This window comes from Drosophila rhopaloa, unplaced genomic scaffold (assembly GCF_018152115.1).
Source record: "Drosophila rhopaloa isolate 14029-0021.01 unplaced genomic scaffold, ASM1815211v1 contig_185, whole genome shotgun sequence".
NCBI classification, from domain to species: Eukaryota; Metazoa; Arthropoda; class Insecta; order Diptera; family Drosophilidae; genus Drosophila; species Drosophila rhopaloa.
Window position 1 is genome coordinate 86,595 of NW_025335067.1, and position 13,038 is coordinate 99,632.

At 39.1% G+C, this 13,038-nt stretch overlaps 1 protein-coding gene across 7 annotated transcripts in view; it reads left to right on the plus strand.

Annotated features, from left to right (window-relative positions):
- The window catches only part of LOC108048668 (RNA-binding protein Musashi homolog Rbp6), a 188,880-nt gene that overhangs the window by 78,856 nt on the left and 96,986 nt on the right, over positions 1-13,038 (plus strand). For all 7 annotated transcript variants that reach the window (XR_006417579.1, XM_017129482.2, XM_044459254.1 and 4 more), the window contains exons 5-6: positions 2,803-2,887; positions 5,040-5,081. Coding sequence is in view for 6 of the 7 variants with exons in the window: in XM_017129482.2 (XP_016984971.1) it covers positions 2,803-2,887; positions 5,040-5,081 (127 nt within the window). In the remaining variant the exon portion in view is untranslated. The remainder of the gene's footprint in view (positions 1-2,802; positions 2,888-5,039; positions 5,082-13,038) is intronic.

Here is a 13,038-nt window from a genome sequence, read left to right on the forward strand (position 1 = left end):
TGTACCAGACCGTGCCAGCTGTACGAGAATCCAGAAAGCCAATACCAGGACAACAACATTTATAATGACTTATCCATAGCACGTAGATGGGCAGGAAAAGCGAGGAAAATCAAAGACACAGAGGCCTGGGCAATCCTTTTCCATATGCAAATTGTTTTTATAAATTTGCAACAAGCATTTGTTTGTTGCCATCGTTGTTGAATAGCAATTTGGATGGCAAAACACCGATACAATATAGCCAGAAGAATGTCAAATGGAAAGTAGCAAACATTTTATAAGGATTATAAATTGTTGGGTAATTCCCACAGGAAAATTTTTGATTTCATCTAATAAATTTAATACAGCCTCAAATTTAATCCTTGTTTATAAATAATTGCCCTTCAGTAAGCAATAAAATTTCAATGAAACAATTACATGTCAGCATTATCTGTTTAACTTTCAATTACAAATGATTTAACTGACAAGTAAATTGTATGGAAAAACGCAAACAATAAAACTGTATGTCAAAAGTGGAGCAGAAAAGGGTTGAGCTGAATTAACTACGAATAGGGTTAATGGTATGAGAGTGAATGGAAATTACCGAGAATTTCTAGGACACGCATGCATTATTCGATTCGAGTTAACTGGCTTGATGTTGTTTGATCTCAGGGTAAAATATTCAAAGGGGCGATAAATTAACATTTGTGGCTTAAATAGGAAAATGCATTTTCACAAGTGCTTTGTATATAATTAAGATTAAATTAAATTTTTATTTACCTTACCATAGTTAGCAAATAGCAAACTTCTCTCTGAGATATTTCACTTGCGAATTATTTCTGGCATTTATTTTCAAGCAGCTAAGCAGCAAGCACTTATTCAGCCATTAATGACAGAGAATAGCTGTTATTTAGATAATTATTGTCGGAACATTCACATTTTATTTAGTCTCCATGGTAAATTGCAAGGTCAGAGGTTATTAGAAAATGATATCACTGTCCATTAAAATGTTACTTATTATAAGCAGGTCAGGCTAATTTCAAACCTAGTTTCTGTTATGAATGTTGCATTAATTTGTAAACCTCGAAAGTGTGGTTTAATGTCATGAAACTAAATAAAAATCAACTATAAAAATCAACTATAACGAGGACTTTGCCGAAATTTCTAAAATTGAAAAAGTAGCGAATGGAATAGGGTATACATAAATAAACTAGATTTGCACAGTTTCATGTCAATTGCTTTTATACTGCAAAAATTTCATATAAAAATAGAAAAAACAGGTTATTTTCGCAGCCTTTAACCATTTTTCCTAAGGAAGCTATAAGATATACCCGTCCGATCGGCACCCGCTTTTAACCTGATCAAAGTAACTTGATCACGCTACGAACTTCTGACCAAAATTATAATATCCTCTGCAAGGGTATAAAAACCTCTATTAAACCGCCAGCTCTAAGATATTATACATTTCTTTGCTTAAACATTAAAGTTATATTTCGTGTTTTGAAATTGTCTTAATATCAGAGCACTATTTAACTTATTAAGAAGCTCTAAGACCATTTTTAAATTTTATAATAATTACTTTAACTTTAAATTATTATTTATTTTTCGGGTCTCTAAATTATCCTAATATCAGAGCAGTAATTAACTTTTTAAGGAGTCAGTGATTGTGGGTACCTTAGCTGGTACTTCTAAAGTCGATTATAAAACAGATTTCCTAAAATTTCCTGGAACACAAATACTGCTAAGTCAATCACTTTGAATAATCATTCCTGCACTAAACATTTCTATCTTGACCATGACACACCTGAAACCGACCGAAGGTATATGCATGCATCATGGGTTGTTTAGCTTCCAGTTGACCGGTTGACCAATCGGACCTGGACATGTTAACTGGGCCTCTGGTGCTCCCGTTTCTGGGCCACACGGACTGGAATCAGGACCGTAACAATTGCCACAATTGCAATAGAATCGTCGTTAATTACTGTCTGTGCTTGTGGTTCTCGTTGGGCTCGGATTGAGTGGGTGGGTTTGTGCCGGTGGTGCAGAGTGGGTGGCTTACGATGGGTGGTGGGCCGGTTTTGCAGTGGGTCGGCCTTACCAGTGGTGGGCTTAAAAGAACAAGACAAATACGAGCATGTGTCTGGGCTGCCGGGCTGAAAGAAGTTGTGAGTTGCGCAGCGAGGAGGCGAAGCATCGTTAAGCGTTGCTGCCAAGTGGCAAAACTCAAATAAACATAAACGTGCACACAGGCAGGGGCGTGGCAAGTGGGAGGGGTGGGTGGCTAAAGGGGGGCCACAGCCACAGCTACAGCCCAAAAATCTCTGAGCTGGTTTGTTGTCTTTGGCTCTGTGTGTCTGCCCCGCCTCGCCTGCCATGGGAGACTCATTAAAATGCAGTGCGAGATAATAAGCATTTTAATTAAATATTTAACAAGAATAAGTTTATCACAACACGAACGAAAGAAACAGAAAGAGATGGATAGAGATGGGGGCAACAACGGGGTAATGGCTTGTAAGCGTCTGCCTTCGAACAGTTCGAAAAAGGGGCATTTGTGGATGGGGGGCCTTAGACTGCTCATTTGCCCCTCTCACACTTTTCCGGCAATATTTTGATGTAATTTGAGCGCCTAATTGGCGCACGTGCTAAACTGACGATGGCAGGTTCAACTTTTGCCGTGGATCCTGTTTCTCTTGCCCCATTCCCATTCCAAAATCCCTTTCTGTTTCTGGTTCAGGTTCAGTTACTTGGCTCCTGGCTTGGGTAAATATTTGCAGAACTTCTCGCTAACCGTCTCCTGTTTACATCTCCTTCCAAATCTACTTGCAGAGGCTTCGGCTTTGTCACATTCAGCGATCCAAATAGCGTAGATAAGGTACTCACCCAAGGCACACACGAGCTGGATGGCAAAAAGGTAAATGTTGCACACGAACTCTTCGCTTTTTCGCCCATTTTTTCTTTTTACTTATTTCCCAAACAGAAAACTCCACTTTAACTATGCTAAATATTTGCTCAAAAGCATCATACCCCCAATATTTCCCCTTCCCTTTATTGACAGCAATTAGAAAGTCAAAGCATAACAGTATAGGTAAAAAAAAAGCATACAAAAGTTTCCAAAAAAAAACAAGGCCCAAAACGCCAAACAATTTTTAATTAGCTGATATGACAGGCGCGATGGACATCAAATGAGCTGCAATGGTTATTTTTTTAGGTGCGCTCTTGTTGAAATTTGGCCTGTTAGCATGTTTTACAAAGTAGCTGATTTTGATTTTTTTTGCTTTAAGCAAAGTTTTTACTAATTGTTTTTTTTTTATTGGTTGTAAATTAACCATTTTTTAAGCAATTTTAAGGTATCAATCAATTAAATGTCAGTTAAATAGAGCTATTATTATTATAAATATATTGAAATAAATAAAATATTATAATTGAAAAACTATTATAATTTTAAATTTTATTTTATTATGCTATGCTAAAAAACTAAAAAACTAAACGAATATTTAAGTATAGATTTTTTGCCTAATAAACATTACATTAAAGGTAGATTTGAACATGTCCTACCACATTTTGTGAATTTTTTTAAAATGAAGTAAAGTTAAATCAATTTTATCTATAAAATGCTTTACAGCACCGTTATTATTCATTTTTCGCCAAGATGTCGTATCTCTATTTTATCCATTTAATTAATCAGCCTCGGCAAACGCTGTTCATTCCTCTGCATAAATACATTTCCGTAAGCCCCATCCATCCGCATTTTGTATAGGTGGAAATCGCATTTGATTAGCTGGCGCCAAGTACAGTGGAAACCGTGTAATGATATACCGCACGCATTACGCATACGCGGCATTGGCATTAGCCTAATTGAGTGAAGCTGGACTGTTTTGGTCCGTCCTTCGGTCCGATTTCCATCCGATCATCCTTTTATGCTCGCCAACTGTAAATAAAATGCGCAGCCAGCATTTATGTGGAAATTTTTTTGAGCCGCCGCCGCCAACGTTTTTGTTTGTTCCGCAACTGCATTTAAATGCGAGTACGTGTAATGTCTATATCTATACATATATATATATATATCTATATACACTATATACACGTCTTCCTGACTTTCGGCTGGTCAGGGATTTTCGAGTTTCCGTTTGGCTGCACAGCGACGCAAAACGAAACGAAACGAATTCATTTCATTTCGTTACGGTTTTTCAGCCTGATGTATTTCAAAAAGGCAAAAGCATCGACGTCCTCCAAAACCGTTCGGCACTCAGCGCTGATTAGTTTTAATTTTAATCTAAAAATCAATTTCCCGCCGTGCGGCTTCTCTTGTTTTTCGTCCTGCACACAGGAAATCAACACGGCAAACGGCACACAGCGGCAGCAACCAAAATAACAACAACAACAACAACCAGCCAGCCAGCCGCATGTCCTGCCTATCCTGTGACAGATTTTCCGTATATATGTGCGAATTATTATCGTCAGAGGATATTGCGTTGCTTCCTTGCTCCTTCATTGGCTTAAGATACCCGGATAAATGCAACAGCAGCACTTCAGCTGCCAAGATTTAGTGCCACCCTCGCTCCCTGATTTTTTTATTTCAGCTGTCAAGTCGAGCTGTGTCCTTCCTTGCACTAATATGAAAGCCGCAGCTCGAACGACGAAGCCGGAAAATCAGGAAAAGCTGAGAAGATAGACCAGGCAAAAATGCTTAAAATTGAATTTTTATGATTTTTAATTATTTTTAATGACGCTGCTTATTGGGTAGAAGCTGCTCATTTTTTTCTCCCTACGCCCGCTGGCCGAGCAATTTGTTACGCGTTAATTCGTGCGTGCTCAGCTTGAAGTCAGCCACTAGTAGACACCACCCATAGCTCCCACTAACCACCCACCGACCCACCCAAAGCCCACACCCCTTGGGGCAATTTCATTTAATGTGCAGTGCAGGCTTATGCAAGATTTATGCTCGGCTATTAATATGAAGAGTTGTGCGAAATGTTCTTTTCATTTAAATGTCATTAAGCATACGATTTCCCCCGGATCTTCCATCGACTCACGCTCTCTGTTTTTCTCCCTTTCGCCCGCAGGTCGATCCGAAAGTAGCTTTTCCGCGCCGTGCACATCCCAAGGTAAGTACCGTTGAAAAAAAAAAAAAATTATTTTTACATATATAAAATAAGAAAGTAAGGCAACAAAAAATATTATTTTTAAAAAGGAAAGACTAGCTTTGATTCCCCACGTTTTAAATACACTATTCTTATAGAACTAATATACTATTGCTGTGTGATTTTGGTTTTTTAATTTCTAGGTGCGGTCGGTACTAACTATTCTAAGAAAATGAATATTAAAATATCAATTTCTTTGGTGTGACCACTTTATGCTCAACTCCAAAAGATAATGCAATGGTCTAGTATCTTGGCCATGTCTTTTTTATTGTCCAACAAAACTCTGTGTAAACACATAAGACTCCCTAAGAAGAGATCCAAAAAAATGTCAAAAAATCTGCAAGCCAAACAAAAAAAAAAAGAAACAGTCACAAAAAGTGTCGCCTGCTTTCGTGGTTTTCGGAGTGTGTGGTTCGAGTTGGGCTGGCAAAAGGATGTGTCATAAGTAGCAGTAAATGGCAGCTGAAATTAAAAACGGAAGATGACAACAACAACAAGAGGGCTGCCAAGACGGGGCGAAGATAACTTTGTGTCTGACAGGCATCGGTTGCTGTGGCTTCCTCCGACCACCACCCACCACCCACTGCCACCCACTTGAGCCACCCACAATACCACCTTAACACCATTTCTCTTAAAGTGATGATGACAACAAAATTTCGGCAAAAATGCGAAAGTGTAAGGGGGAACTGCTGCGAACTGCTGCTGTCTGCAGCCATCGCATCCACCCCTCTCTTTCCTACGCCGATTCCCCCTCTCTTTCTCCACTTGCCACACGCACATTTTCTACCGGTTAGACAGCGCGTTACAAATGTGCCTCTGTTTTTGGTTTTTTCTGTCCTCTTTATGGGTTGGGATACCCTTTGCCCAGGAAGATATCTATTCGAATATAGTAAGGGGTTGATAGGAAGGAATAAGTAGAATGTTAGTTGAGTAATTAATATTAAATGCCTTATTAAAACAACTGTTGACTTCACAGTTTTCGCTCCAAGGTGTGCAACTTCAATGATTAGTTGAAAAATTACAGAGTATTGGAAAGTCCAATATTGAACATTGTTATCTTGGGTTAATATTTTTTTATTTTTGGGGTCCAATTTATTTCCTGCGCCTGGTGACTTAATACAGAAACATAATTAGTTATATTTTGAACAATCTTTTCAAAAATGCCTTTTCAGGAGTATATTTCTATTCGACTTATTTGACTGGGTAACTTTTTCCCGATTCCGCTGAACGACAAACCGCAGAGCACACCAAAAATATACGCACGTAAATGGCGCACACACACACTAGCTCACACACACACACACACACATATAAGACAAGGAAACGAAGTCGATGGCAGCGCCTCCTGTTTCCTGCCGCCCCTTCCCCCGATCCTTCAGTTGCCCGCAACTCTCCTTGGAGCTATATGCGTGCTTATCAACACGCAGCTGATTTCCGTTTTCAGAGGCGCGTGCCTCCCGAACACAGAACCCCTCAACCCCCTTTTCCCAAGAAATTATCAACCCTCCACCCACCAAGCACCACCACCCCCCTCTCCTCCTCCACCCATCAAGCAGCAGCCAACAATTATTTACGTAATGTTATTATTATAATATTTTTTTAAACGCATTCTCACTGGATTTGCGCGACGTTACCAAGAAGTAGACAGCCACAAGGATAAAGCCAAAAAGGATGTTAGGGGGATGGTGGTTTAAGGTTTTAAGACGGAAAGAGGCTAAAGGGGGTGGTGCGGCAGGAGGGCGGGCGTGGCTAGGACGTTGGCTATGCGGCATTTGCGAGTGGCTTTGTGTTTTGCTGGGGATCTGCAGCTACGCGCGAATATCCTCTCGGATATTAAAAGGCGTTTAAAAACATAAATCCAACGTCTAACGGCTGCTTATGAAAATTACGAGGAAAAAATGACTGACAGAGCGGGACGGCAAATGGGGTATAGAAAGAGACGGCAGGAGGCTTAGTGCGAGGCAAATGGCAGGGACACCCAAAGGAGTTTTCCTACGCAGTACGACAAAAAAAATATATCTGTAGAAAAAAAATTTGCAGGCGACATCAAAAGCAACAAAAAAATGGGAAAGAACCCCCCGAAAAAAAGGGAAAGGGAAAATGGAAGGCAGAATGATAGGGAGGACAATTTCTCGCACCGTTTGCCAGGACCAAAAAACGAGGACCAGGCTGAGAAGGAAGGATTGCCCACAAAATGCGGCCCAAAATGCTTGCGGTTGCAGCGAAAGTTAAGAGTTTTAAAAAAGGAGCGTAGAAGTAGGCAGTTCGGGGGTTTTTCTGAAGCTGAATGGGGACTTCCGGTGGGGAACGGGAAGAAACATAATGAAATGAAGCATACTAAATGACGCTGCTAAGTTTTCGCTGGGAGACACAAACACACGCAGGAAACGACACTCAAAGAAATGTCTGGATGAATTTTAATTAAAGAAACTTTATCGAATCAACAACAAATAATTTTTGAAAAATAAAGAGTGTTTTTTCAGATATCCTTATTAAAACCAAAGACCAAGCACAATTTATTTTTTAAAAATGACTTCTACTTTTAGGGAAAAAAGATTTTTAATTGTAAATTTGTAACCCCAAATAAGAAAAAAGATTTAATTCAAAAAATTGTGTTCCAAAATTGCATTTAAAAATGCAATTTAATTTTATACTAATAAAGGGAGTTTTCTTATGCAAACAAAACATAGAATTTTTTTTTGGTTTAACCTTAAAATTAAGTATAATCGAACAGAAATATTCTTTCAGTATAGTGGCACACACGCATACAGTGCCATAATGAAATGCGAAAAAATGATGATGATATTTTTGGACCATAAAATGCAGATGAGCCGACTAAGCAGAAAATAGTGTGGCAGCCGGAGAAAAGGGGACATTCTCCGCAGGGGGGGGAATGGGGGTCGCTAAGTAGGCCTCTACTTACTCCGCATCCCTACTTTCACCCCCGCCACTTTCCCTTCGGCTTTTTTACACATGTCGCAAACTCTTCCCCCAACTTTAGCTGGAGTTAATTTCTTCGCTTTTTAAGCGCTCCCCCCTATGAATATGAAATGTATATTTGTGTTAGTTATATTTTTGGGGCGGTTGCGAAGAATAGGATGAGGGGGGGCGGCGGGGGAGTGGCATACATATGTCATGTAAAAAAGTTCGCTCTTAATGTGCAAAATTGCTGGCGGACTAGGGCCATAAAAGTGCATGGGAATAAGTGAAATGGATTTTCGGGCTACGCTGCCCTGTCCCATATAAGTGCGCCATAAAAAAATGAATTTTCAGAACGGTACGGGGCAGCAGATATAGTTTGAACTTGGCTAGGATTTATGGCTGTTTGTTCGGAACAAAAGAAAAGTGGAGGGACCCCACATGAATCTCTTGCCTTATTCCTCTTGGAGTGCGTGTGTGCAAAAAATAGCCGGGAATCGTTGAGTTGGGTAAATCCTTTAATGTTGAGTTGAGGTGCGTACACGAACAGGTCGTATAAGTGGATTATATTCATAGATCGGATTTCGGGGTTGGCGTGGCTTAGATTAAGTTATTTTATCATCTTGAATCACATAGTTATGGACCAAATAGTAGTCAAACATATACAGAGAAAATCCCTTTCACATTACAGAAATTTATCCAGTTATGACAATTAACTTCTTTGGAAAAATGTTCTCTTTTGGGTAAAATAATGTAATATCTTATTTTAAAAGTAATAGCCTTTCAGTATGTTGTCTTCCAATTTAAGCTGGATGTTACAGTTGCTAAACATGAATTTTAAAAATTGAATCAATTATTTGTGTGAGAAATAAGTTACGGCAACAAGTTAAAAGGGATATGTTCTACTGACAGTAGACAATTAAAACCTTATAATTAAATGATATGCCTGCATTTAACTTGAAGATTTTAACTATTCAGCAATTCGTTGGTATAACTTATAATTTGCATAGAGTTACACAATTTTAGATTTAGAACAAATAACTCAAAATAATATGAATTGAAAAATTATCTTCAAATAAATACTTTTAATTCAAGAATAAAGTTCTGAATGAAAGCATTCTGCAAGTAATTGATGACATTTTCTGTACTTTTATTTCGGCAGCTGCTAAATTATCCTGCCCCACATATTCTCCTAGGTAAATTAGACGTAAACAGTTGTTCGGCCCATAGATTTCCCAACGAATAATACTTTCTGACCCATCCTCGGGGATCTCGTTGTGTGACAAATTCCTGACCAGGCGCAGACATCTCTTTCATTCGAGGGCCCATCAATGGAAAACGCTGTGTCCTGGCATCGTTTTTTCCATTAAATTAACACGCTCGAATGTGCCGCTCATGTGTGGGTCTGTATCTGTGTGTGCTGGTTGTGTATGAGAGTGTATGTGTGTGTGAGTGAGTGAGTGAGTAGGGGGGAGTTGTACACTTACATTGTGCAAACTTTTCTAATTTAAACCGGCAGTTTCAGTCAATTGCCACAGCTTACCGCTTTCGACATGAGTTTTACTTTTTTAGTACCTTCGGGTGTGCGACGGATGCGATGTTGGCGCTTTTCAGACAGAGATGGAGAAATGGGGAAACGGAGAAATGGGGAGACAGAGAAATTTCCAATACATTAAAAGTTGTGTGAATACACTTGGCAGAATCCATTATAACCCAGCCAAACTGAACTGAACTGAACAGAACAGAACAGAACAGACATGAAAGCCAGGCCATAAATCTAATAAATACGTGTGTTTCTCACCCCTTTTGCCATCCAGTTCATTCCCACACTTCCGGTTCCGTTTGCCGCCCTGTGCAATAACTTGTGAAATATGTAATCAATCAAGATGGAACAGTCGTCGAGGCAGCCAAACTATGTGGCAAGAATGCGTCTGACTGCAGTTCGAGGGGTTTTTAGCCGGGGTTAAAGTTCAGGGGGCGACCGGGTCGATTAATTCAACTTTCTGCTGCAGACAATGGCATGTGAAAAAGTCAAAAAGTTGAAAGTGCAATTTTGTCGTTATTATTTTACATTTACAACAAAAGATAGCAGCAGGAGCAGTCGAAAAGCGAACCGAAAAAAAAAGAAAAGTTACTCAACTATTTTATGCGACGGGCGGCACGCTGTGAGTCTGTCTCCCTCTCATTCATATCTCCATCTCGCTTCCTCCCTCACCCACACTATCGCGCAGTGTGTGTAATTGTCAGTTAGTTGGCGCTGTCAGTCCGAATGTTGAAATTAATTTATTTCAATTGAAGTTGAACTTTTGCGGCGTTATTACTTTGCAAACTTTCTCCGAGCTACGCATAATAAACGAGTGTGGGAGCGAGAGGGGGCTAGCGGGAGTGCAAGGGAGATGGCTGCAGTTGCCAGGTGCCGAATGACCTCCACCCACAAAATAAAGCCATCGCCACCCACTTTGCATACATATTTATTTAGCCTTTGCCAAAATAATCAAATTGCGAAATTGCAAGTGTTGCCATCAACGTCAACAGAATATCATCTGCTCTGTGTCTCACTCTCTCCATCTCCGGCTATATATCTACCTCTTTCCCCCGGAACTTCCCGTCTCTTTCGTATTTTATTTTTGATTTTCTATGCCAATATTCGTTGTCTGCTTTCTTTTTTATAACTTTCGGACAGACGAGGGAGAAATGAAGGTAAGTTCTGGAGATTCAATAGGGTGATATAAGGGCGGGTAGATATTTCAGAGGGGGCGTGGCACAGGACACGACAGGTGCCGCTGACGTCTGTGCTGATAATTTGTTGCGAGACTTCAGCATTTGCAAGTGGCAGGCCTTGGACGTCATTGATAGCTATTTGATATGCATATTCCAAATGTTCGCTAAAAAATAACTACGAGTAAACAAATAAATACAAGCATGAATATCAACAAAAAATTATTGATTGAAAAAATAACGCTAATGACGCCGTAAAAAGTCAGGTGGGCTATGCTATAAATAAAAAACCATTTAATCGGCGCTTTTTTACTACGTTCATTCTCTTTAAATACTTAAAACGTTTTTATAAAAAAAAGTAACATTTGATATTGTATATACTAATACCACATATTTCAAATAGCTTTAGGTATTTAGGTATCAAAACAAGAAAGAATAACACATTTTAAAAGTATTTATATTTAATAACATTCTTAAATATGGTACGACTTGAATTTTTAGTTCAATATAAAATAAATATAAATATTTGTAGGAAAATTAAAACCAAAAGCATTATTCTATCATTAAGCAGTAAACAGTAACAAATTCTGTTTTAATATATCTATTTCTTTGAACCCATCTAAATAAAATAACAATTTTTATCTGCTCACTAGTCTTTCTCTTTTCCATTTAATTTCCATAGGCATTTAGCATAATTCTGTAAGAATTGAGTATATTTTCTTTCCATTTTGTTTTGTTATGAAAATCAACATAATCTTCAGAAATACATTTATGAATTTTAATTTTCCACTTAATTTCCATTGGAATGTACATATTCTCCTGCCCTAAGTTTTCTTAAAGTGTGTCATGGTAATTTTAGCCAGAGCTTATGAACTTCCCGACTGTTATTGGTTTTGTTGTTGTTGTTGTAATGCTGCCTTTTAAACTCGAATCAAAAATCAAAATCCGCACCAGCTACAAATGTTAAATCCGCAAATAATTGACAAAGTTTAGGCATAAACGTGGCTCTGTCTCTGCGAAAATTGCTGAGGGTGTGGAGCTTGTGGATGATGGGTCTGGGAAATTGTGGGTGGGGATCAGAGCGGGTTGGTGGGTGGCTAACAAGAATGCTGTGTGCGGGCCAACTTCAAAATATGTTGGCCACAAATGGCAAAAGTTTGACAGGTAAACGGAATTCGGATAGAATATCTATGTACACGGTACACGCGTGTGTGTGAGTCGGGAAAATCCAGAGGTTTTTCCAACCCCTTTTCCAAATGCGGAAACCGCTAAAACAGCTGCGACCATTGAAATTCTGGATTTGGATTTTCGGGGGCCTTCTTAAAAATCTATCCAATAATTTGTCTATCTATGCGGTTCTAGTTGAGCGGGCGGCCATTTATGTTTAATGAGATACTTTTTAACAGCCTCATAAATGGCTATGATAACCACTTAATGTCGAAAGCACCGAAAGCCGAGTGAAAACAATTTACATATTAAACTTGCGCCGAGTTGCCAGCCTGTTATCCTCGTCGCACATCCTGCCAACCTCTCTTTCACTCGCCGTGTTCCCGTCTCTTTCGGTCGGTTCGGCGTGCGAAATATGTTCGCCTGCGGCGCATTCACTTTAATTTGATTAAATTTTGAACATTTTCACGTAAAAGTTGCTCCTTTGGCTCGGCAGTTGGGGCTCCGGCTCCACTGCATCGCTTTTCCCGCCTTTCCATGCTCTCTCATCTGTGCTGGATGGATTGGATGCCCTGGTCTGGTCTGTTCTGCTCTGGTCGGATCGGATCGGTGGCTCTGGGTCTGGTTTGGTCTCGTTTCGCTCGTTTTGGTTTGGTTGGGCTCGGTCTTTTTGGTCGGACCTCCTGCTGTCTCAAAAAAGCTGATGCCACCTTCATGCTCAGCTGTTGTCCGCTTGAATTTATCTCCCTGTGTGGGAGAAGTTAAATAGTTTTTATACCCTGTAAAAATTTCTTTTGAGTCAGGTAAAAAATTAATGACATACTTTTCGAATTAAATTGCACAGAAAGTGCAAGTTATAAAAAATAACGTTATTTTTAATTGGTCTGAGGAATATATTTGAACACATTAAACAGTCTGTTAATTGTAGAATAACCCCAACAACTTGCTATATAAATTGTTATTTTAAATTACAAAAAATAGTTTGTGTGGGTATTAAATAATTTTACTAAAAGGTCTCGGTACTAAGTGTATTCAACTGAATAATTTTCTCTGCTTTAAACATATTTTTATATTGCCATTAAGCCAAGTAAATGGCCCTTTTGCCTGATACGATTTA